General features: G+C 39.8%; 1 protein-coding gene across 4 annotated transcripts; it reads left to right on the top strand.

Annotated features, from left to right (window-relative positions):
- Nucleotides 1-533: 533 nt before the first annotated feature.
- Nucleotides 534-26,355, top strand: LOC107386792 (prolyl 4-hydroxylase subunit alpha-2). Of its 4 annotated transcripts, none has more exons than XM_070555361.1 (15): nucleotides 534-944; nucleotides 8,920-9,019; nucleotides 12,411-12,507; nucleotides 14,587-14,738; nucleotides 16,135-16,272; nucleotides 17,024-17,263; nucleotides 17,997-18,193; nucleotides 18,370-18,546; nucleotides 18,664-18,734; nucleotides 19,091-19,190; nucleotides 20,414-20,467; nucleotides 21,386-21,451; nucleotides 25,178-25,246; nucleotides 25,458-25,554; nucleotides 25,645-26,355. In XM_070555361.1, exons 1-15 carry the CDS (start codon nucleotides 753-755, stop codon nucleotides 25,713-25,715), a joined length of 1,821 nt encoding a protein of 606 aa, XP_070411462.1. In that variant the 5' UTR covers nucleotides 534-752; the 3' UTR covers nucleotides 25,716-26,355. The 4 variants fall into 4 exon arrangements, with proteins under 4 accessions (XP_070411462.1, XP_070411463.1, XP_070411461.1 ...); XM_070555362.1 differs by lacking the exon at nucleotides 21,386-21,451 and adding an exon at nucleotides 21,275-21,334; XM_070555360.1 differs by having other exon boundaries at nucleotides 18,370-18,734.

Genomic DNA, 26,355 nt, shown 5'->3' with positions numbered 1-26,355 from the left:
GTTTACAGCATGGATGGACAATGCAGGAAACACCTCCTCGACTGGAATCAAAAGTTCGCTTACCACTGCCTGGGACATCAGATCCCCATCAGAGCCGGAGTCAATAAGGGTGTCATATTCACCGTGTTTCGTCCCATATGTCAACCGCACACTGGTGGGCGGTCGTGAGGGCGGAGAAAAGGATGACACCCGACCCGCTAGCTGCATGGGCTCCGAGGGCGGGGCGTCACTGCCCAGGTGAGAAACACTCACAGAAATCGGGTGAGGACGAGGTGAAGAAGTCAGTGGGCGGAGCTCATCATGAAGGCGCTCCATCCTCCGCCGATCGATGCGTACAGCCAGATCGATAAGATCCTCCAGCTCCTCAGGAACCTCCCTCGCGGCTAGCTCGTCCTTGAGCTCGCTGGAGAGCCCCTGAAGGAAGACGTCGACCAGTGCATCATCAGGCCAGCGGGAGCTTGCCGCCAGCGTCCGGAACTGTACTGCATAGGACGCCACGCTGTCGTCTCCTTGTTTGAGCCGGAGCAGCTCAGAAGCAGCCGCGCGGTGCGGTGTTGAGGGATCAAACACCACGAGGAGTTGAGTGGAAAAGGCCCGGAAGGAACGAACCACCTCCGCTCCACGATCCCACTCAGCCAGCCCCCACCTCTTGGCTCTGCCCGTCAGGAAACTCAAGGCAAAAGCCACCTTGCTCTGCTCCGAGGGGAATTCGCTTGGATTAAAGTCAAAATGGAGCCGGCAGGAGGTGAGGAATGGTCGACAATCCTCTGCGGTACCAGAAAAAGTTTCAGGACGACCCAAACGAACCTGTCGAGGGGGAGCAGGCGCTTGCTCCAGTCTGGCTACACGTCCATGCAACTGCTGCAACCCTGACATGCAGCTGCGGAGCTCCTGGGTCAGAACAGGAAGGCTGGCTTCTCCTGCAGCACCCTCACCAGAGGCAGGTAAGGAAGGGTCTTGTCTCTGGGTTCTTCCTGCTGGGTCAGACATCTTGGTGGAGTTGTAATGTCACGGTTTGCCTCTGCAGTAACCCATTTGCAGGAATAAAGATCCTTTATCCAGAGTTCAAAAAGATTTAATAAACAAAACTTCCTCCACTGACTGTGGGAACCAAAAACCAAAACCAAACTCAATCCATACATGTACAACTCAGCAAAGACAACTCCACACTGATGACTGGCAGCAGTGGCCTGAAATAGAATGAGGGGCAATCAAGATGATGTGGTTCAGCTGCAGCACTCCAGGAGGCTCACAGGGAAGGGGAGGATTCCTGAGAGGAGCTGCAGCTGACCTGAACAAAAACAACAGAGAAAAAGTTAAACACAAGCACAAAAAGGGGCGAATCATAACACAATTAAGCAAAATCCATCCAAGTTTTCAGCAGCCACTCCGATTTGTCTCAAAATTCTAAAAGAAACACCAGATTTCCTGAATCTTGACCATCAAAGAGGTTTTTCAAGTTGGCCAACAACCCCCTAATGCTATTGGTCTCTACTTGCGATCCCAGTGAAAATAATCCAACATTTGTTTAGAAAAGATGTAAAATAAAGTAGTAATCCAAGCAGAAGCTGTGTAACTGACTATACTCAGGTATTTGTTTAGTAAAAATATAACATTTGTTTTTTACAGCAGAGAAGCTGATAATCAAACATCCTTAAGGACAAAGCAGTTTTATCATTAGAGTTCTGCTGACATCTAGCGGTCATTTTGGGACTGTACACATTTAACCTCAAAAATTCCCTTGCTGGCACTTTGACTTAGCCTAGTGAACTAGACCAAATTCTTGCTTTGCAAAGTTTGTAAATAATGGACCGATAACTAAATAATACATTTATTTAGTCTGGCTTGCCAGGCTAACCATGATTGGCACGGTCTCAACATGCTTCTTCAAATGGAATTTCATTTTTATACCTGGCAGCCATGATGCAGTCAATTTCATAATCTCTATTTTATTATTTCACTTTATTTCTTGTAGTTTCTTTCCTTCTTTCTTAATAAAGAAAATAAATAAATAAATAATGAAACGGTGGCTAAAGTATCTGTGGGCTATTATGGGATGCTCTATGACTGAATAAGGTAATGATGTAATTCTCTCTGTTAAACATATTATCCATGTCTGCTTCTTCCACTGGATCTCATGAGTCATTATGATGAGTCATGATGTGGAAGGAGCTGCAGCAGCAACATGTGATCAGCCTTAATGACTGTAAATGCATTTGAAAAAAGAGCACCAAATCAAATTTTAGATTTTATCTGCAGCCAGTGTCTTGCAAGAATTCAAAGAAGTGAAACACGGTGACATATTTGATAAAAGATTTTAGCCAAATCAGAATCACAAATAATAAAAAAGAGCATCAGAGATTGTATGGACCTATTTTCTCTTTCATAAAAGGAAAAAAAATCTGAGTGTATAAATAAATTACTTCAACAATCAAAAGCAGCATTAAAAGAAAAAAGATTTTAGTAATCCAAGCTTTTGTAAAACTCTTAAAAAAAGCAAAATCTTTTTCTTTCCTTGTAATCAGGATCATTCTAAATTATATTGCATCACCCTCTTCTTGTGCATATTGCACAGAGATGAAAGAGATTCGACTTAGTCTTAAATAAATGAGAAACTCAAGAGCAGCAGGTAATTACAAAGATTTATTTTTTCTCTTTTCGGTGGTCGGTCCACTCTAAGAACAAGGCCTGGAAACCAGATCCCACGCTGCAAACGTGACTGGTCGCATGGATTACATTACCGTAATTAGCCTAAAAGATTCGTCTTTCTTTTTGGTTTATGCCATTAATGCGAATTTAAAATAGGATTGTTTCAAATCCAGCATCTTTTAACGGAATTTAGTAAATTAAAAACATACATGGCTTGAAAGGCCACAATATTACCCGGATGCAAATTTAAAAAGGAAGCTGTGAAGCTGCTTTTATGTGAGTCAAGGAAAAATGAAAGTCTAGTGATACACCACTTCTGGTTTAGAGCTTCCAGTTCTAACCCAACTCTGACCTGCAAATATAAATTTTGGCTAAGTCCGATTTATGTCAAAATGAAAAAAAAAACTAATTAAAACTATCAAACAAACAAGGAATACCTTCATTGTAGTAATAATATTGTTACATAAACTTGTTAATAGCTACCACATGCACATAGACCTACTAGATTTGTCATGTTGCGAGGGTGGAGATGGCGGACCAAGTGTGGTGGAGGGTTAAGGAGGCAGGAAAGCAGGCACTTTTTGCTTTTATTTTTAATTATGTACTATTTGCTGATTCACTTTTCCCATTTTGTTCTCCCCACAATGCATGGTCTGTCACATACGATACAAATAGGATGTCTATATTATCAGCCAAGATAAATGTAACAGAGGAAATGATTGACAAAGGGTTTTACTCTATTGATGACAATTATACTTACCAGTGCACAAATCTTGTATACAACTTTTCAGCTACTTTTCCTCTCAAAATGTCAAACTATGACAAATTCAAGGTTTAGTTTTTGACATTTTGTCTCGCACAACTGGTCAAACTTAAATAGAAGTTTACGTCAAATTTTGCAAAGATAGTATTTAAAGTGTATGATACGAGAAACGGGATGAAGTTACCTAAAGTGAAATTCTCATACTGATAAAAATACATAAATAGTTTTAACTATACTAGTATGCCAGATATCTGTTAAGAAAAATATCAAAAGCCAATACCAAAATTAAAATTAAATCATAAAACAAAAAACAAAACAATCAGAATTTATAGCACTAAGCTAGTTGACTCCCAGGAATGCCATATCAAATTAATTATATAATTTAATTAAAATACATAAAACAAACATGTGGAAATAGCTGAACTATCTGAACTAAAACGATCATTTGTAAACTCTGTAGTTCACGAGCTGTACACAAACGCAACACAGAGGGGAAACAGCAACAGAGATAATGTGTCTGTGCATCTTTTAGGTGTTTTACGGTGTTTTGCCCTCCAGTTGGATCTGGACGTGGCAGCGCTTACAATTGCTCTCTGTACATCCTCAAACCCTCTGCGGTGCAAAGCGTGGTTTCGTTCACGCACCAGAGCGTGACAGTTTCGTTTTAAGCCTTCCAGGGTAAAGGTAAGATGACATTAATAGATGATTATCTGCCGCAGAAGCAGGATCTTCACACCATGTTCGTGTTTCTCTGGCGTTATTCCTCCCGAACATGCTGCATGGCTGTTTAGACTCAGCACGCTCCAACAGGCTGTTTCTGCTCGTTCCTCAAATATGTCGGGTCAAAGCCCGTTCTGAAGACTAAATAAAGTAGAAACTGAGACATTCTGCTACAACAGGAATGTTTTCATCCGTTGTTGTATTTTAAATCGTCTGGCTACAACGCTGCAGCGAGGGGAAAGTTTTGAAACTTTGCGCGAACTTTCTGGACGTCTGTGTAAGGGGGGTCGTGTTTTTACGATGTTTACATTACGCACACGCTACATAGCGCACGTTTGTTTTTCACTTGGAGCTTTAAACGTGCAGGCAGACGGGAAACGCAAAGGAACAAGACGATCTGAGATGTAACATTCTAGAAACTACTGACGTCACTCACTCACCGGGCCAAGCCAGCTGGAGAGGATAAAGATGTTCTGTTCCAGCAATCCCACAGAACCAATGAAACGTGTTATTATCTAGTAATAACTAAACTGTCCTGATGCAAGCATTTAAGAAATAACCAGAGGCTGGCTTACTGGTCAACATGGTGACTGTTTTTTTATAATAAAAGCAAAGGCCATGCCCAAGGGCTTTGTTCCAGTTCTGCAAACAGATCCTAATGTGTCCAGTACAAAAGGATGCGTTCTTAATGGGTTGCATGACCCTTAGTGATGTGTTTTAAACAGTGCAGTGATACTGACTGGAAACAGCAATAATAGAAAGATGCCATCAACCTGTCGGCTGTGCAGAGTCAAAGCTGCAGGGACAGAAATTCAAAATGTATTTATTATTTAACTAAAGATGCATGTTTGAGCCTCCGTGTTATCATTTAAACATCAGTCTATTAATATAATATCTGCAGCAGTTGGTTTTGGATTAATGGTTTGTGTCTTTACTACAATTAGGCAAAAAAATCTGCTTTATTAGAAAAAAAATCTTTTCACTGATTTCATCCAGCAAGCACTGAACTTTGTGGGGAAATGCGTACTTCCTTTTTATCAGACTGATGGCGCTTTTGCAAGGTTCACAGCAAAATTGACCCATGGTATGTTTTTTTCTCTCAATAATTTTTCATGTTTAATGTCATTTTTAAAGGAAGTGAAAGCCAAGCAACATTTGTATTGTGCAAACAATGAGTGCACTTACTTTAGCGTAATACTGACATGCTAAGTAGAAAATCTGTTTAACCCTTTCAGGCTCAAAATAAGTTTTGATGGAAGGACGAACAACTAAGTCCTTCAGGGGTACTTCTGAGTTAAAAAAATGCTCATGAAACATGTATGTGGAGTAACCAGGTAGGTAGGTATTAACGTTGCAACTCCTTCCTCCAGAGGGTTAAAGAAATGTGAGAAAAGTTTAAAGTTTTTGAAGCAGCACAAACTGGAACACGTTGACTGTAATAAGAGCTGAGTGTATGTTTCAGGTGGATTTATTTTGTGCTTTTGTTGGAAATGAAAACACACTCAACAGCTACACAGAAGTGCTTGTATTAGATTTTTCCCCTGCATGCAGATGGACAAGAGACGTTCAGCATGTTCACAGTGTAAATATGCACATGTTTTATCTGGTGTATTATTATGCATCACTCTGCACATCCTGCATGGTTGTGCTTAGAGGAGGAAAATGCATGCCTTTTAGGAGAGAATCTGTTTAGCATCGATATAATCTCGCAGTCCTGCAGCATGTGTACACAGCTCAGAGTGAAAACAGCCGGTGAGCAGCTTTTCTCTTTTCTCTGCTCAGTGGTGAAAGAAGAACTAGATTTTTTTTTTTTACTTAAGTCCAAGTACAGATAAAGGGGTGATAAAATACTTGGAAAGCGTGCATCCCTGAGAATTTTTTTTTTTTACTTAAGAACAGTATTGAAGTACTTTTACTTTGTTACTGGAACTGCTGATTTAAACTGTCTCTTGAAATGTGAAGTCTGAAAAGTGTTTCCCACTTTTAAAAGTAGCATGACAGTTTTTAAGCAGACCCCCCCCCCCCCCCCCAAAAAAAATCGGATAAATGTTTTCCTTAATTAGTTTGCTGAAAAGTGTTCCTGAAATCTTGGACTTTGTTAGTAAAGCTGAGCTGTGTGTAAATCCTCCAGCTGCAGATGTTCTAGCATACTGTAGACAGGTTTACTTTCATATACTTTCCAGTTGGCCCTGCTGTGACTAGAGACAGATGTTGCTCATATCATCCATAATACACTCAGTGGCTCTGCTGCAGATGTTGAAACGTTCACTGTTAGAGTAAATGTTTGTTCTTCAGCAAACCCCTGCTCCATTACAGACCTTGCATCCTAACTGCTTTACCACAGTGGGTTATTTTTATCTCTATCATGGAGCCACACCCACGAAACCTGCCCTAAATTTAACCGAGCTGAGATTCAGCTGCAGGTTGTGAAGTTACATGTGGAGGAGAACCACACCACAGCACAGGTTCTGCTTGTCTCCACTTACACAGCTTGCTGACATTAAGTTTTATTTTTAAAGCTCCTGTGCTGCTTTGTGCAGAGGTCAGGGACATGCAAAGATATTTTTACACAACAGAGGTCAGGTAAGGACTAGGGGTGCACCGATACTGGTATCGGTATCGGTGCAGATACCGATACGATACTGGTATCGGTATTGGTAAAAGTTAACCGATACCAGGAACCGATACCAATGCAGTTGCTTGAAAATGGCTTCACTGTAACTTGTCATTTTTGTTCACCTAATATTTTAGTTTTGTGATGATTTCTATTCATATATTTTACTTTTTATCTACCTCACAGTCTTTTTCTGTTGAAAGCAGAGAAGAAAACAAAATCTGTATTCCAAATCATTGCATTTTTTTTTTTGTGTGGTAGAAGTATAGGTATCGGTATCGGCGAGTATTCAGATCCAAGTATCGTTATCGTATCGGTTTGGGAAAAATTGGTATTGTTGCATCCCTAGTAAGGACATTTCTATTACATCCTGTCCTCGGTCCGATCCCCAAGGCCTTCCAGAGATGCCAAGCCTGGTTTAGATCCCAGAAACATCTGGAGCAGGATTTTCCTCCAGGAATGTGTCATGGCTGTTTCAGCCTGCAGCAACAGGCGCCAGTGTGTTGGAGCTGAGCAATCACTCTGGCTGCAAATTACAAGGGGTGAGATTTGGTCATTTATTATCTGTTTTTAGGACTGCTGCAATAATTATCCAGGCCAACACTCCCCGAGAAAACCAGAGATGACTCCCAAAGCCAAAGCAGGGCTTGTATAAATAGAAATACAAGTCAGAAAGTTTATTATCAATAAATGTCATGTTTAATCTAGCAGATCAGGTGTGAAATCAGAAAACTCTGTAGCCTCACAAGCTAATATTCATGTTTTACTAGCAAAACACAAAATAAACTAGATTTCTTTGCATTTATTGCAATTTTATTATAAAAGAAAATAGTCAGGGCAATGCTTACCAGCTCAGTGACTTAGTGGTAGGGTGTCCGCACTGGGACTGGGATATCAGAGTTCAAATCCCGGTCGGGTCAAACCAAAAAAGTAACATAGATCTACGTCACACTGTAAATTTGGATTCATGGACTCACGACCCGGTAAGTCTCTGTTAAATGTTGTCTCCAGGAGAGAGCAGAGCGCTTTTTGACAAATAGAAACTAACCATTAGCATTAGCAACTCCACAACATGGCGGAACAGGTCCAGACTTGTGTGATTTGTGGAGATCAAACATATGTTGCAGTTTTTACACAAGAACAAAAGGGTGACTGGAGGCAGCGGAAGAGTTGCGTTTCTGTTAGCCAATCGGGGGGAGATGTTGGAATATCATGAATATTAATGAGTAAGACTCCAAATACTGTTTTCTGCATCCGCTCCTCCTATATGACTCCTTGAAATGACCTTATAGGACACCCCCCACTCCTGAAAGTTTGCTCTGCAGTTATGCTCTCCAAATTGGTCCTTTGTATAATTTTAAAACGTCATATGTTAGTACCACATAGCTTTTATGTTTCATGCATTAACTTAGCATATTTCTGCAGCAACATAACGTCAACTCGTGTTTTCTAAGCAGGTGGCAAAGAAGTGAAAGGGTTTGGTTTTCACCTGGAGTGTACCTTCTAACCAAAGTCTCATTATAATCCTCCAGATGATCATTTTCTGTGCAGTCTGATTATAGAGTGGTGCAGACATGACAGCGCTGTGCTCATGTTAAGCATTGTGAATGTTCGTCTACGTGTGGGTGCGTGTGTGTGTGTGTGTGTGTTTCACATCTAAACAGTCATCACTTACGAGTCGTGCTGCTGTAGAGTTGGACACAATCCAGGAGCAGAAAGTCTAGCTTTTGTCACTTTTACAAAGTTTCTCATGTGAGAACGGAAAGCTCAAGTTTCTTTTGCCTCAGATAATATTATTCATGCAAACGCCAGACAGCAAAGTAATAATAAACATAGAAACAATAGGTTACACAAAGCCTTCTGCTTTTGATTTTACTTGCTTTATATTCTTATGTTAAATTTTATTTAATATGTCAAACTTAACTGAGTTTGACAAACGTAATGTGTTACTATAAACTGAGGTTTAAACATGTTTTATTGTTTAATGTTTTATTTTTAGTCCAACCTCTGTTTTCAGCCATGGTTTGTTTTATCGTGAATATCTCTGGCCATCTAGTGGCCGTGTTAAATAATGTAAGGTTTCAGCTCACACTGACCCCTCATGCACATTTATTATTACAGACTGCTCATGTCGGTTCTATGGTAACAGAAACAGTCGTGTTTCTTATTTCAGGTCAAGAATCAGGACAAAATGAGGAACTTCCTGTCGATCGTGTCCTGGGTTTGGTTCTACTGCTCCTGGACAACACATGGAGAGGTCTTTACATCCATCGGTGGGTTACAAATCCCTAATATTTAATTTAATTTGATTCCAAAATGTTCATTTGCCAACTGTTGGCAGATTGATTATCATTGCAGATGTTATGTAGCACTTTCTGTGGGCTCATTCATGAAGCAATACTAGAGTAGCAATCCTAATAGAAGCCCCTGTTGTGGAAAAATGTCACATGATCTTAAGTAGAGATGTCCGATATATCAGCATCAGTATTGGCCAGTCACACACACACATACACAGTGTCCAACGTGTAGGGAAATATGTAAAATATAATGTTGGTAAATATCGGTTATCGGCCATGACAGCGATATTATCAAGTATCGATATCAGCCCAAACCTCTCTACATGCTTTTTTGTACTTCATTAATTCTTTTTTGAAAGACTGCTGAAGGAAGTCGAAAAATATTGTACATGTTTAAAAATACAATACGGTTTAATTTTTTTTACGTCATCTAGATAAAATTATTGGAGATGCACCGATTGTGGTTTTGAAGGCTAAAACATATTTACCTCTTTTCTCATTTATCTCAATTAAATAAATTAAAAGGACACTGTTTTTGTTCAAATTCAAATTATTTTGAAATTCATGTTTCTGGAATAAAAATATCTGTGTTTGATAAAACAAACTGGCTCTTAGTGAAGGTGATGGTTCAGGGACAAATGGAAAAAAATGTTGAATGTTTTATTGCTTTTTTGGAAATGCTGCATTCAAAGACTCAAATAAAAATCAGACGTTTAGGTTTCAGGTTAGTTATTTACCAGTTAACTCAGTCAAACTTAATAGTATCCAGTTCTGTTTATTCACTGGTTTGTTTTTTGTTCTTTAAAAAAATACATTATGAATTTATGCATTAATTCTATTGATATGCTGTGAAATCAGGACTAAAATGTATTAACACTCAGTTGTATGAGGTAAACCCAAACTCAACTAGGGCTGCAGCTATCGAATATTTTTGTAATCGAGTACTCTATCGAATATTTTTTTCGATTAATCGAGTACTCTAATAAATTACCCTTTTGTGTTTGTAAACCATTATATCAAATAGCATGTTATAATTATGAAAGACCTCTTAAAATGAGCAAGCAGTTGCCAGTTATTCTTCAAGTTTTATTCAAAATTAGTTTGCAAAACTTCAGTACTTCAACTTTACTTCACAGTAAACAAATGCCTGTGCAAAAAATAAGCACACAACTTGAGCCGATTTTCCCCTCGTGCGAGAATCTGCTAGCCTGCAAGCCAGAGGATAACTGTTGAAGTAGCGCTGCGAGCGGCTGCGGCCCAAACAGAACCAGAACCGCTCATGGTGCATGCGCAAACAGCTCGCCGGCTGTTTCCCTGTTAACACACGTCCGTTTTAATTTCAACACTTTTTTTCTCACACAATAACAAGGATTGTCGAGAAAGCATGTTTGCCGTGGTTTTGTCAAATTATACTGATCACAAAACATTTATTTACTTTCTTTCGTTTTCCTCTCATAAATACCAGTCCTGCTGCAGCAATCCCGAGGGACAGCAAATATCAATAACAACACAGTAAAAGTCCGACGTTTTGTGTAAAAATGCTAATTTTTAGCACATTTTAAGTCCGACGTGTTGCTACCAGACGTACGGTGTGAGCTGAAACTAGAAAAATGTCACGTGTACTTGGAGAAAATTTTAGCTGGTTACAAACGAAAAAGTCGCACAGTGTCGGCAGAATATATAGAAATACAGGCTAAAAAGCGTTATCTTGTAGAGGCTCCGAGTCCGCTTGCAGAAGTGACATTTACAGGTGCTGCAGCACGGAGGATGTGGTGTTGTGGTAGGCTAAATCCATTTTACAGTATTTTCACTGGACTACGTTTTCCACCTCACGACGTGAAAAATGGTCCCACATCTTGACATTTTCTGTCTTTTTCGCACTCCACCGGGGTCCACGTTGTCCGCCATAGCTTAAGAGAAAGTTAAGTTACATTCCCTACTCGCGTGTGCGATTCAGTCCAGTGGGCATGTGCATCACTTATTTCAGTCCGGGTGAAACATGACCACAGGCGACTGCAAAGCCATGAATTAATTAAATATGAATTAAACGAATCCTCGAGGCAGAGAATTTGACTCGAGGATTTTTTGTACTCGAATTATTCGAGGTACTCGAGGAATCGTTTCAGCCCTAAACTCAACCCCAGTGACAAGCAGTAAAATCTTTCATTTAAAGCATTTTACTTCTAGAATCATAAATCTCAAGTTGACCAGAAATTCATGAGCAAAAAATTATCAAGTGTTTTGGTATTTTTAATTATTACAGTAAAATCAGAAATTGGTATCTGCCCAAAAACACTGAATCAGTGCTTTTCTATGATCAAGTAAATATTCAAATAGATTTTTAAAGATTAGTTTAATTTTTTGAATTTGTTGTGCCCAAAAAAATTCTAAAATGCTTCAAAAACAAAAAAATTTATGAGTTTTTTTTTTTTTTTTTTTTTGCATTTTGCGAAACTTTTACATCATGTCTCGTATTTGGTTGCATTGCAAAATGTCTCGCTCCACCCTCCTGGTCAGTTGTTTAGGTTGAATAAAGCCTGATTCATGCTTCTCCGTCTGCGTCAGTGCGGAGACATGCAATGTCCTTGCGGGCCTGCCGGAGAGCTCCGCAAGGACGGACGGCGTCGAGCTCTCTTTTCTAAACATCCGTCAGTCGAGACGGACAACGCAAGCTTGTGATTGGTCAGGACGCCGCTGTTGTCTACACCACCGGCATTGCGCCCTCAAAACCTTAAAGAGAGCCGAGGATAACTAGCGGCAGACATGGAGCAGCTTGAAGAATACCTCGCGAACAAACTCTAAAAACATGAACTTTTAATTCCCCGTGACTGGAGGAGTGAAAATATATGCAGCAAGTGTTTTATTTGTGGACGGAAATGACAGGAAACGTTGGTTTAGAGGTGGCGAGCGCATGAAGAGGTGGAGGAGAATGAGAGACAAATTTGTTGGTGTTAAAAAGTCTCTTATATACACAAAAAATATACACAATATAAACACACTATCTTGGACCGATACATGACAGGATACCACAGAACAGCGCTACGCCCTCTGTTGTCCTGCCGGGGAATTGCTTTGCAACACTCTCCAGGAGACGAGAAGTATGAGAGCAAAACGCTTCCGTCAATCGGTGCGTGTCTGTCTCTTGCGGAGCTGACGGAGAAGCATAAACCAGGCTTAAGTCGTGGCCGAGTGCCTCCCTGAAATGCACGCTAAACCGACCACCTCTTCAAAGATTCATATTCAGCTGCCGTTTGTGTCTGAGGATTTCTTTCACCTGAGCCAGAAGAACAGTTTACCAAAGATGTTCTGTAAGGCAGTGAGTAAGCAGCGACTTTATGGTAACACCTTTGTTTCTGTGTCATTGCAGGACAAATGACTGACCTGATTCACACAGAAAAGGAGTTGGTTCAGTCTCTGAGGGAGTACATCAGAGCGGAGGAGTACAAGCTTGCTGCTGTCAAAAAGTACCTTTTAATCATTTTTCTCATATTCTACTCCCCTCCTCCTTATGATATCTAACAGCTAATAGTGCTAAATAAAACCCCCACTTAATGCAGATGACTCAATGGAGAATCTTACTAACTCTGTTCCATCTGCTTTCTCCAGGCTTGATTAATGACACAAACATTTCTACTCCAACAGACACTAATGAGATTTCTTTGGCCTCTTTCCTGGTTTCTGTGTCTGTGTTGTCAGGTCACATGCAACGAGTAGGGAGAGACCAAGATATCGGCCCGATACTTACCAATATATATTTTTTAAATATACCAATTTTGATTAAAATGTTCATTTATGAATTTTGTGATCAACTTTGGTTAAAGCTGCAATATCAAATTTGGTAAAAAAAAAAATAGTAATTCCTCTTATTCTTCTTAACAATGTTCTAGCATAGTATAGCTATAAATGTATTGTGGAGATAAAGAAAACCCCATGAAAAAAATCATTAATAAAGCAGTTTTCTCGCTGTGGCAACACAGAGACACGCATGACAATCTCTCTCTCTCTCTCTCTCTCTCTCTCTCTCTCTCTCTCTCTCTCTCTCTCTCTCTCTCTCTCTCTCTCTCTCTCTCTCTCTCTCTCTCTCTCTCTCTCTCTCTCTCTCTCTCTCTCTCTCTCTCTCACTCACTCACTCACTCTCGCTCTCTCTCTCTCTCTCTCTCTCTCTCTCTCTCTCTCTCTCTCTCTCTCTCTCTCACTCACTCACTCTCTCTCGCTCTCTCTCTCTCTCTCTCTCTCTCTCTCTCTCTCTCGCTCTCTCTCTCTCTCTCTCTCTCTCTCTCTCTCTCGCTCTCTCTCTCTCTCTCTCACACACCCACTCACCTAAGGACAATTTGTACAGACCAATCAACCTAACAGTCATGTTTTTGGACGGTGGGAGGAAGCCGGAGTACCCGGAGAGAACCCACGCATGCACAGGGAGAACATGCAAACTCCATGCAGAAAGATCCCAGGCTGGGAAGCGAACCCAGGACCTTCTTGCGCCACTGCGCAGCTAGCCAGTTCTCTCGCATTTGTCTAAAAATCTCCATCAGTAACATGTTTCAGACTGAAAGCAACTTGTGTCACAACACAAGGCAACACTATCTCAGAGGAGATAAACTCCATTTGCTGCTTTAAAGGTGCTTTACCTAATCTGTGAAACAAGCTAGCTTTTATGCCCGGGTCACACTGAGAGTTCCAGAAAGGTGGACCACTGTACGCCGCAAGGTTTCAGTAAGGCAGCCTGCACGACGTCTCACTCCTGCAGGACACGCAGCGTCATGAGCGCACCTCCTGAAAGCATTCGTCAGCAGACCCAAACAAATCTGAAAATATAAAATAAAGTGTCGCCGTCAACACTTGTTTTTAGCGTCAGCTCATGACCCAGCTCATCTTCCTCAAACATTAAGCATCGTTTTAAAAACACTCGCTTTGGCGTCAGACTCCGGCTGCATGCCTCCTTTTCCCGTCTTCAAGTTAAACAGCTGAACTGTCTGTTGGACATTCATCCTTCTAATCCTCCTTAACAAATAAAAACCTACTAACCTACAGAGAAGTAACAGTCTGCCACAGATCGCAGCAATACCTAAACCTTAGTGCTGAGTTCTGTCTCACTACTGTTCACTCCGCAGCCCCGCTCCATGAGCTCATCACACCCGCAGACACACAGCAGAGTATCCTCTCTGCAACAAAACGCTACTGAACCATCCTTGTCGGCTGAATATGTGAAATTTCCACCAAATTGCATCGCTTTAAATGTTTTTTATTTAGTTATTCTGAGCAGTGCACAAAATTAAGATTCAACAGTTGGTTAAATTTGTTCAGAAGCATGCAGATAAGGTTGAAAACATCTCTAATCTGCCATGAAAATCCACAAAAAATTTGACAGCACTTGTCGGCCATCGGTGAAACTCCACACATCTGTATCGGTTCCTGCAGTAGAAAAATCCACATCACTTGATCTTGAATACGGAGTTAGTTTTTATATTTTAGAAATTTTAGGAGTTTGTAATGTTTTTTCACTGAACTTTTGTTTGTTTTACAATCCCTTTTTTATAATTCAGTTGGGCCAGTAAACTGGACGCCCTGACTCAGGTGTCTACGTCTGACCCAGAGGGCTACCTGGCCCACCCGGTGAACGCCTACAAGCTGATGAAGAGACTCAACACTGAGTGGCCTGAACTGGAGAGTTTAGTGCTTCAGAATCCATCGGATGGTAAGAAAACGTCTCCAGAAGGAGGTCTGAAATATAGTGAGCAGCAAATAAAAAGTCGAGAGGAGATAAACGAGTACATTAAAAAAGAAAGCGTTGGCTATAGTGTGTAACTATCTGCTGTGCAGCTTTGCTCCAAAAGCGTCTCCTTATAAAACTGCCTGTCTAGTTTTTGCTGCAGCTGCTTCCCATCCATGCATATTTTGTCCATGTTCTCACTTTGAGTGTGTGTGTGTGTGTGTGTGTGTGTGTGTGTGTGTGTGTGTGTGTGTGTGTGTGTGTGTGTGTGTGTGTGTGTGTGTGTGTGTGTGTGTGTGTGTACGTGTTAAGACACAAGCCCTTATCTGTGTGCGGCAGCTGGAGTGTCTCCTGAAAACCAATCTGTAGATGTGGCTGTTAGTGAGCGTCTAGAGGCTGGGTGTAAATGTCATGAAAATAAGGTTTTATTTTGTTTTTACTGTGTTTTATAAAATTTTTGATGATTTTTCTTTACTAACACAAATTTAAAGCAAATAAAAAAACTGAAGGTGGAGAAGGGATGTAATCAGATGGCAAATATTCTGATTTATTTATACAATAACAACATTTGTCATAAATACAAATAATAAAATGTCAACTTTACACTAAAGGTTAGTTGTTGTTTTTTTTGCCTCACAGGGAAGTAATGCTAAAGTAGAAATTATAAATCAGTCAGTAAAGCAGCATATTGGTACTCTTTCTTATATTTTTAATACCAAGACTTCTTAATGTACAATAGCATAAATATATTTTTGTTGGTTGTTTGTATGAAAATTTGAACACTTTAATAAACACAAATTACACTCAATAACGTGTGCAAAGGACATACAGTACTTGCTTTAACTATTCACAATGCTGATCTGTTACCTTTATATATGACCTCATTAAAAGCTGCTTTAAATGAGTCCAAATCAAAAAGCTCACATGTTTTCTTAAGGGTTTTTGGAGGCTATTTTTGTTCCAAAAGCAGAAAACCAAAGTATAAAATCTGAATTTAACGTTAGAATAATATTAGCAAAGCAAACCATAAAGCGTTAGATTTGTTTTAAACCTAAACATAGGCAGTGTACCATGGTGTGAAGTTGAGATAAAAAAGAAGAAAGAAGGATCTTCTAACCTCTCTGCAGGTTTTTTATTTTGATACCACTGACTGATTTAGATATGCTCAAACCCAGGAAAAACACAAAACAGCAGGGTTGCATTTTTGAGTTAGATTTGTGGATCCAGCCTACAGACACCCAAACATGTCACCTTATGCTCAGAAAAGGCAAACATGAAGTTTAGCATTAAATGTGTCACAATGTTTAGATTAGATCCATTCTCTATTTCTCATATGATCCTTTTATTATTAAAATATGAGTCATTCTTACCATCTTTCCAGGGTTTGTCGCCAACATGTCTGTACACCGGCAATACTTCCCCGATGCAGAGGATCAGACCGGTGCAGCCAAGGCTCTGATGCGTCTTCAGGACACGTACCAACTGGATTCAGAGGCCTTCTCCAAAGGAAAATTACCAGGTAGCCGAAGCCGAATTTGGTTAGAAAAAAAATCAAAACAGCTATTTTTCATGATGAAAAAATAAAATAGATGAGTATGTTGAGTGGAAGTAGCATAAAAATAAAGATTATGCAAAACTCATCTTTTGAATCCTTGTGTGCCACCATGTAGGTCTCTACAACACTCCAAACCTGAGATAAAATGTCCATCCGCTTTCTTTTGGTGTTGGTTTTAGGAATTATGTGCCTAAAACAAGCAGTTTCAAAAAGCTCCTGTTTGTGATGTCACAAACAAGGAAATTAGAATAGAATTACCACTCGTGTACAATTGATACCTGCTATTAGAGGATTAACGGCTCAGCTCCAAGCCCCTCCCATATATCGAAGCTTCTTAGCAGCCTGAGTGGGGGAAGTGGAAGGCATGGGCAGCTGTGGCTTGTTTTCTTAAAGCGACAGAACCCTGAAACGGCTCATTCTGAAAGGCACTGAAACCACCAAGAATAAAACTGCTGAAATTGCTTCATGGGAGAAAGATTTTTTTACAAAGAACTTCATAAACGTCTTTTATATCAACCATAAAACTTGAGAAAAATGTCACGTGTACTTGGAGAAAATTTTATCTGGTGTCATTTTTGGCCTTGGATGATTTTATAGTTGGGTGTTTATAGGAAAACAACATTTTCTGAAAAACTGAAGAAATCCAGAGGTTTTGAAAAATTAACTGATCATAAAGGAGGTTTAAAAGCTTGACAAATATTCTGTCCATTCCCAGGTGTTCACTCTAATGCCGAGCTAACAGTGGACGACTGCTTTGACATGGGGAAGACGGCCTACAACGATGCGGATTACTACCACGCCGTGCTGTGGTTCCAGCAGTCCCTAAAACAGTTGGATGGCGGAGAGGAAGCTGTGGTCTCCAAAGCGGAGATTTTGGACTATCTTAGCTACTCCGTTTACCAAATGGGTGACCTGCCTCGAGCCGTTGAGCTGACACGGAGACTCGTTGCTGTTGGTAAAGAGGTTTTTCATTTTTACTAAAATAAAATTGTGATTTTGTTGCTTCTCATGGCTGCCAGTCATTACAACCACAACTCTTTACAGAGACGTAATTATTGGGTAGCCCCTTTTTTTATTTCTCACTAATAACAACAGTCCACTCTCTGCTCTGGCTCTGAATGGTTTGCGCTCTGCTCTGTTCTCGCCACAGCAGCGGGGTGTTGTCCATTCCACAGAGAGGCTGGTGGTTTGAAACTGTTATTTCTGACCTAAGGGCTCTGTGGACAGCTGCAGACCATCTTCTTTGGGCTGTGGTATCCTTGTTAACGTGTCATTGGAAAAGGAATTTAGGTAGAGTGTATGCAGATCCACTTTGTGCTAAAAGGAATAAAAATGCATACAGAGCAGATAAAACCCAAGCAGCAGTCTTTGTTAAATCATGTTAGTTTAGTCTTCAAACTTAGCAGAAACAGAAAAGATAGAGATGCAACAATTAGAATGTTCAGAATTGCATCTCAAGAGTTATGAAAATGTGCTGTTCTGCTTATGTAACTAATCTGATGGCATTTGCCCTAAGACACAATTCCACGGGATACAGGTGTTATGCCACTATATGGTGGATGTTTTTCTCATAATGTCCACAAGAGGTCAGACTTGCTCTCATCATGCAAGCCAATGTAAAAAATGGAAATGAAAGCTATTATACATCACTGCATTGATATGAACAACTCATGCTTTCCCCCCGGTAGACCCCAGCCACGAGAGGGCGGGAGGAAACCTCCGTTACTTTGAGCTGCTGCTGTCCAAACAGCTAAATGAGATGAACCAGGCCTACCAGCCTGCCTCTGAGGAGTCCATCCAGCTGGGGACATACACCAGACCTAAAGACCACCTTCCAGAGAGGGAGGCCTACGAGGCTCTGTGCAGAGGAGAGGGGGTTCAGATGGTAATAGCTGTTGTTGCTTTTTATTCAACCAAATCTTGATATAAATTTGATCCAAAACAAATTTGTCTCATTAATGTAAGCCATTCTTCCTTAGCAGAGCATTTAATAAAATAACTATCATAAATTACACGAGTAAGTTTTCTTCAGTCTTTTGTGTGTGTTTATGTTTCCTTTAGACTAAAGCAAGGCAAAGCCGTTTATTCTGTCGCTACCAGGATGGCAACAGGAACCCTCGTCTCCTGCTGAAGCCAATGAAGGAGGAGGACGAGTGGGACAACCCCCACATCGTACGCTACCTGGAAATGCTGTCAGACATAGAGATCGAGAAGATTAAAGAGCTGGCCAAGCCCAGGGTGAGACCTGAAGTTTTAGCCTCCTGCTTTCTGCTGGCTAACTGCTTATTTGTTTACAAAATCCTCGGTTTCCAACATAAAAATACATTTCTTTGCACACTTTCTCTAACCTTGCAGCTTGCCAGAGCGACGGTTCGTGATCCTAAAACAGGAGTTCTGACCACAGCCAACTACAGAGTATCTAAAAGGTCAGCCTTTAAAAAGAAGGGACTCATTTGGTTCCTTTTTATTTATTTGATTACTAGATTAGGCATTTTCTTACCTTCATTGACCAAAATTATAATATTAAATGGCTTTAACATGTAAATTTGTTTTCATGTGTAGCATGAAATGACGTGAAACTTGTGATGAAAAAGCTGAAGAATCATTTTTACGTGAAACATTTTAACTTTAAACTATCATATTAATTGTTTTAAAAAATAAGATCTTATAATTTTTTACAATCTCATAGTTTTTTCTATTCTATTGTTTATTATTATGGCTGATTGATCAAGCTATGTAAAATAAGAAAACTAACTGTGTGCATAATGAATAATTTGTTCAGTGCGTGGCTGGAAGGAGAAGAGGATGTTGTTATTGATAGAGTTAATCAGAGAATAGAAGATATCACCGGCCTGACGGTGGAAACAGCAGAATTACTGCAGGTAATAAATAAATGACCATTTTCTCTTATTTGATATAAAATATGTCCCCTAAGAAGCTTTCAGTGTTAATTTTGACAATACATTTTTGTTTAGTTTTTCTTTGGACTAAAATTCTTTTTAATTTAGTCGTCCAATTTGTTTTAATTTTAGTCTTACTTTAGTCGGCTATAATAAATGTGTATTTTTCTTCTGATGCATAATTTTCAACTTCTGCAAAGGAAATGTTAACTACACTTATTGGAAACTGTAAAGCAATAGGAAATATTTTGGATCGGAGGAGCGCTGCGAGACAGAGTGCCCCCCCCCCCACACACACACACACACACACACACCCCGATGGTCGAAGCCGCCAGGCTCAACTCATTTTCTGCGGGAATCCCTGCTATATTTATAATTGTTTTAATAACAACAGTTTGAAATTGTGTCTCAGTATTACTAAAGTACACACATCTGTATAATGTGCAGTAATATTTGTAAGCATGACAGGAAATGACATCATGCAATTTAAACCTTAAAAAATGTTACCCTGATAATGCGAGGGGTAAACTAAAGGGGTTTTCCCCAAACTAATTTACCAAGGTAGGTTGAGCGTTATTTCCTCACAAAAACATCGCTCTTCATGCCCTCACCCACCTCGGCTCGCTGCTACCTCCGTAACACTTTTATAACGTGGGGAAACCTCGGACGTGTACTCACCAAATACTTTTCAGATCATCACATCTAATGCTTTTCCTCCCAGCCGTGGACATTTTCTCCTTTTAGACATAACTTGTTCAGCTATTACACGCAGCTTGTTCAAGTAGCAGTCGGCTCCGGATTGGTTCTTCTCTCGTCTAGTCCCACTTGTTCCTTTTGCTGATTGGTTCTTTTCCGTTCCTCCCGTCGTTCTTGTTTTCTGATTGGATTTTTGCTACTGTCAATTTTTGTCTTTTATTCGTCAACAAAATATTTATCAATATTCGTGATAATTGAGTTTTAAGTATTATTTTTTTAGTTTTTGTTTCGTTTTCGTTCGCAAAAAGTTATTCATATAAAAAAATGAAAATAGTTGGTCAACAAAATTTACACTGGAAGCTTTCTCTTTTTTTCTTTACAACCACATAAAAGGTTCATCCCATTGTCATACTGATCATGAAATCTTGTTTCATGATGGTCAAGTCAGTGGATAAAAAATATTTATAATGTCCTGTTTTTTACTGAGTGTTTTTTTTATGGCTCACCAGGTTGCTAACTATGGCGTTGGTGGACAGTATGAGCCACATTTTGACTTCTCCAGGGTGAGTTCAGTTTCTTGCTGCTGCTACGCCTCCCTTTGATGGTGTGAGGATTGCCTGAATTTTCTTCTGTTGTGTTGGTCTTAAAACCCATTTAGGATTTATATGAAATATTTTCTTTTTATGAGTTAATCAAGTTTTGAATCTGGGGAATTATAAAAACACTAATTGGGTATACTGTGTTTGGACAACCCTTAAAGGCATAAGCAGGTTGTTTTGGGACCTTGTCGGGGTCAGCCTCTTTATCCCTGCATACCTGCTGTTGTGAGGATTCTGGATTAGCTGTGTGTGCACTTTTTGACACTCACTTTTGTTTTCAGACTTTTAAAGAAAGAAACCCCAAGTTTAACCCCCATGTCTCTGTTCCTACCTTATGAGGAACAGGCTTGTTTGTTTTGATACATAACCTGCAGTACCCATATTTGACCACAGGGTGTCAGTATTTTTTATGCAGCTTCAAACGGATATTAAATCATTAAATCCATAGTTTTTATTTATGTAATTTAAAATGGATAACATATCTTAAACAGCTAAATTAAAAGAAAATACATAAAGCAAACAGAGGCAAGTGTTTCAAAAAGTTGGAATATACTTTTTAATCATCATAAAAACGTATTTGTAAGATTTTTGAAGTATGCCATTGAAATGGAAGCTGTAATTTAATTACCTGAATCTGTTCTCCTTTTTAAAGATCTTTTTTCCTGATAGTTAACAGAATACTCTGGATGTGAGTCCACTAAGTGCACTAGGCAGCAGGCTCCAAGTGTGAACCTTTTGATAACGGGTTAAACCTATAAACATCTGTTACAGCGTCCTTTTGACAGCAACCTCAAGGTCGATGGAAATAGACTTGCTACCTTCCTAAACTATGTAAGTAATTTGTGTTCTGCTTTGTTCTCGTATTTTACTTTGTCTTCATAGAAAGATGAGCCTGATGCTTTCAAAAGATTAGGCACTGGAAATCGCATGGCAACTTTTTTAAACTACGTAAGTATGTGCGCTCAGTCGCCGACAATAGGAGGCTAGTTGTGGAAACCGTTCAAAATCTTTATTTTTTGCTTATTGGACGAAAGCATATGCTCTGGTTCAATCTTGGACTTGGATTGATTGACTTTCATAGACCCCTATATTTTATGTCTTATGTCGATCATATTTACAACACCATACTGTAGGCTGAAGCAATTCATCTACTCGCCCCGTAAACGGGATTTATTCTCAGGAATCTTTGCAGACAAGTAGTAGTTTTTTTTTCTTCTTTTGTCAATCAGTTCCAGTACATATTGTGAAGAGTTTTGCTGGCCTTTCCCCTTTAGCATGCCAGTATCCATCCCCCATACTAAATTAGCTGTGTTGTAATATTTGCATGAAAAAATATGGTGATTGCACATTCAGAAAACAAAACTGTAGTTTGGTTTATTATGATAATTTTGGTCATTATTTGACTAAACCAAGTTGCAAACTGAAATATCCCCTTTAAACAATCAGATATGTAGAAATATAGTATAAAATAGATTTTTATAAACTATATTTTTTCCTCTGTCTCAAACTATTACAAAGGTGTGATTTCCCTGGACTACCAAAAGACCTGGTTTCATTTTAAATCAAATATCAAAAGATCAATAATATTGATCATTCATATTTATATAGAATATCACATCTTATTGATCATTTCTTTAAAGTAACCACTTACATCACATTACACTGTATTTAGTTCTATCCATCATCTATAGAATCCTCATAATAAATCAGATTAATGCTAATTTAGGGGTAAAGACATGGATATTTCAGTTACAGCTACCAGGAGAAAATACACAAGGAGGTAGTGCGGGTTGCCTCATGATTGGAGAATTGCGTGATCAACTCCACCTTCCACCAGGAGTATTCTGCTGTAGAGTCCTTGGTCAAGAGACACTTCACCCAATTTGCCTGTGTTGGTGATCAGAGGGGTTGATGGTGCAAAATGGCAGCCTTGCCTCTTATCAGACCGCCCCTGGGTGGCTGTGGCTACATATTAACTTACCATTACCAGCAGTGTGTCAGTCAATCAGTCAATGCTTTATTTATATATAACGCCTTCCCACAACCCAACTTTGGGTGCCCAAGGCACTAGAACACATCATAGAAAGACATACAATCATGAAAAGAGAAGTTAAAATGTAGAAAATAAAGCGTAGAGCATGAGACAGAGGAATGAAACAGTGAATAAAAACTAATTCACAAGAAATAAAACAGCAATTAAAAACAAGAATTAAAAATAACATTAAAGCAAGCCAACTTCAAACATGTTCTGGAAACGCTAAACACAAAAAATAAAGTTTTCAGTCGACTCTTGAGGTCGACAAAGAGGTAGACAGCCTAATTGCAGATGGCAGCTGGTTCCACAGTGACGGGGCTAGAACAGAAAAAGCCCGGTTCCCACTAGTTCCACAGTGCGAGGGATGGCAATGTGTTTCATCAATGTGAAAGTGTGTGAATAATGGAAGGCACTTTGAGGGCCTAGAAAAGTGCTAAATAAATCCAATCCATTATTATTATTGTAAGTTGAAAATATATAGTGCAGGGCAGAATCTTGCATCTGTTGAAAGCTGAGTTATATTAAAAAACAGCTAGGAGGCAAACCTTTTCATTAGTTTGAACCCTCCCACTGTCTTCATGAGTGACCCCGTGAGGAAAGTTGACCATTGAACAGGGCTGATGGTTTATCCCTTGAGGTCCACATGGCAGGGGTGAGGTGGTGCTCACTCCTCACCCCTGCCACGTGGACCTCAAGGGATAAACCATCAACCTTGCTCAATGGTCAACTTTCCTCATGGGGTCACTCATGAAGACAGTGGGAGGGTTAAATCAAGCTATCATAAATTTTCCATGTAATCAGAAAATGAATGAAAATTTAGTAACCTATTACCGTATTTTCTGGACTATAAGTCACACTTTTTTCATAGTCTGGCTGGTCCTGCAACTTATATACCAAATTATGTATACTGCGTTGCTGCGGGCCGGCTCCAGTCCAGGAATGAGCTCCCCTGCTGGAGACCGTTGCACGCTGCTGCGGGCCGACTCCAGTCCAGGTTTTAGCTCCTCTGCCCCGCTGGGAGGGTTTCAAACACCGCCATGACCTGCTGCAGCCTGTGGCGGGGTGCTGCGGGCGCTCTCCCCGCCCGCTGGGAGGGTTTGAAACACCGCCATCCTCTGCTGGAGACCGTGGTGCACTGTTGCGCCTTGATTGTTTATTCTGTCATTGTTACCGGTACTTGTCTTGCAATGTGAAATGCTTGGTCTCAGATTTTGTAAGAAAAATAATAAAATTTGCCCCCAAAATGCGACTTATAGTCCAGTGCGACTTATATATGTTTTTTTCTTCTTCATTATACATTTTATGGCTGGTGCGACTTATACTCCGGAAAATACGGTATTATGTTTGTGGTTGGTTGTGATTCATTCTTTTGATGTGTTTTTTTTTTATTTATTTTTTTCCACTAATCATCACCTGACTGAATTGATTTTGAAATTGATCGGGAGTTTCCTTTTTTTTTTTCCTTACATTTGCATGCTGCTGTCTCGTAACTTTTTATTTAAAGCAACACTACTCCTACTGGTTGAAAGCAAAATTACAACGTTTGTAAACAATCCTGCCACATCCTGCTGTAGCTAGCGCTAAGAACAAGTTAACACTAGAATGAGCCAACTGATACCAAATAAGCCATGAAGCCAAAAGATCCACAGTGTTATGGGCTCGACACACGGGAGGCGACACACGACCGCAATCAGCGAAATTCGTCGCTGTCGCTTTTATTACCTGACACACGGGAGGCGACCCGCGGCCAGCGGCAAAACCATCTATGCGTTCTGTTCCATGGCGAAATTGAAACTTCCGTTGTTTTGTTTGGCTGTGTCAGGTTGGAGGGAATTAAGGTTATTTAAGCAGTTCAGAGTTAATTAAGTGGTAGATATGATATTTCACAAGGTGCTGCTAGAGTTATGTGAAATCTTACTTCTGATTTTACTATATAAAACTTAATAATAATCAACTTCTCCTTCATGTTTGCTCGGAGATGTACGGAGCATCCTGTCTGCTCATTGGTCAGTGAATGAAACCTCTGTTGATTGGTCCTCGTCCGAGCGACAGCGATGAAAAGTTGAAAATGTTTCAACTTTCTGGGATTGCGTCGCTGGGTCGCCCGTGCACGAGCGCAAAATTTCACACGCACGTTTTTCCCGTTTCGCTTAGTAGGAGAGAGACCCGCGATTATCGTTTTTTCGCGCATGTCTCATTGAAATTGAATGGAGGAGAGGCGATGTCGCCTCCCGTGTGTCGAGCCCATTAGACAAAAAATATCACTACCTTCAAGTCCAGTAGCAACAAAGCTAGGTCACTATCAGTCCGTGATTTTGTAGCTTTCTTTAGGTCCCTCAAACTAGTGTAGGCCGTGCCTATGTTCACTCTGATTTTAGCTCTTTGCTTCACCTCCTAAGAAATTACTCCTATTTACGTCCAGGCTCTTCCATGATGCCAACAGAAAAGCAAACTTCTTTTTTTTTCCTTCTTGTGGTTTTTATTGGCTTACCAATTTTGGACCAGTGATGATGGTTTGATGGTTTTACAAACACGGGGCTGCTGTTTTCAGTTTGTCTGTGTTCTTTTATCTGTATTATTAAACAGAATGAATGAATAATTAAGGAAAAGTTCTGAGTCTCTGTGTTTTCTCTTTTCAGATGAGCGACGTTGAGGCGGGAGGAGCCACAGTCTTCCCTGATTTTGGGGCAGTGATTTGGCCCAGAAAGGTTCTGTGTTTGCCACTATGAAGTTTGATTCGTAGTGAATAAGATTTGACTTAAATCAGATTGGCTGTGTTTATATGAAGGATGCAAATAAGCTGCTGAGTTATCCGTATATTGTTTACCAAAGTTCTTCATTCTCAGCATCTTTAGTCAGTTTTTATTGATGTTCTTTGGCTTTAACAAGAATTTTGACCTTTTTGTTGTTTGTCTGCAGGGGACAGCAGTGTTCTGGTACAATCTCTTCAGGAGCGGGGAGGGAGACTACAGGACAAGACATGCAGCCTGTCCGGTTCTTGTAGGAAGTAAATGGGGTAGGTCAAAGTTCAAGCTGAAAGAAAATGATTCATTTATTTTAAAGGGGTGCTAATTTTTTGTCCATTTCTTTTCTCCTTTTTTGTCAGTATCAAACAAGTGGATCCATGAGCGAGGTCAGGAGTTCAGAAGACCTTGTGGCCTAACAGAAGTGGATTGAAATTTACCCATTTTCACCCAAACACACACTCCTTAGTGCCTTTATTTCTATTAATGGTGCCATTTGTGATGCTTTCAGGACCTAACTTGTCGGTGTGGTCAATCATTTGCAAAGGAATTAGAATGAACTTTCGGAGCATTTTTTATTTTGAAATTATTGACTTCTTACCACAAGTGGTTATGATTCAGTTTAATTGGAGAAATCAAACAAAAAGGTTATAAGCATCAAATTAAAAATCATCAAAAAGAGACCTTTGTTTCTCAGAATGTTTTAAATTAGCATTTATTTTCTAAAAGGTTTTAGTGTATTTATTGTTCTTTTTGAAACAAATCCAAAAGCACTTTGGCTCTCAGGTGGACATTTATTCTTTCTTGCTTTTTCATCTTTAGTGTGAGTAGTTGAGATACAGACAAGTCAGTGTCTGCCGTAAAAAAGGATTGATGCACTATTTGCTGTGGTGTTTTAAGACAATGCTTTGAAGTCTTTGTCTTAAGGTTTATTACACATTTCCAATATTGTTTGTGGGGCTTTTTGTCCAAAGAAGTCCTCTGATTAGGAACAAGACACTAAGTAAGGAAAAAGAAATCCCGTGCTATATTTGAATAAAAAAAAATGAATTAAATAAATAACATTTTGTACC

The sequence above is a fragment of the Nothobranchius furzeri genome, chromosome 10, assembly GCF_043380555.1.
Source record: "Nothobranchius furzeri strain GRZ-AD chromosome 10, NfurGRZ-RIMD1, whole genome shotgun sequence".
In the NCBI taxonomy this organism is placed as follows: Eukaryota; Metazoa; Chordata; class Actinopteri; order Cyprinodontiformes; family Nothobranchiidae; genus Nothobranchius; species Nothobranchius furzeri.
The sequence above is the reverse complement of the archived record's forward strand: the minus strand, read 5'-3'. Positions and strand labels throughout refer to the sequence as shown.

Coding starts and splice junctions, on each gene's coding strand:
- LOC107386792 (XM_070555360.1), top strand. CDS start 753: ATGGTCGACAATCCTCTGCGGTACCAGAAAAAGTTTCAGGACGACCCA. Junction 945..8,919: donor AGCACCCTCACCAGAGGCAG/GTAAGGAAGGGT, acceptor TTCTTATTTCAG/GTCAAGAATCAGGACAAAAT. Junction 21,452..25,177: donor TGGCAACTTTTTTAAACTAC/GTAAGTATGTGC, acceptor TTCTCTTTTCAG/ATGAGCGACGTTGAGGCGGG.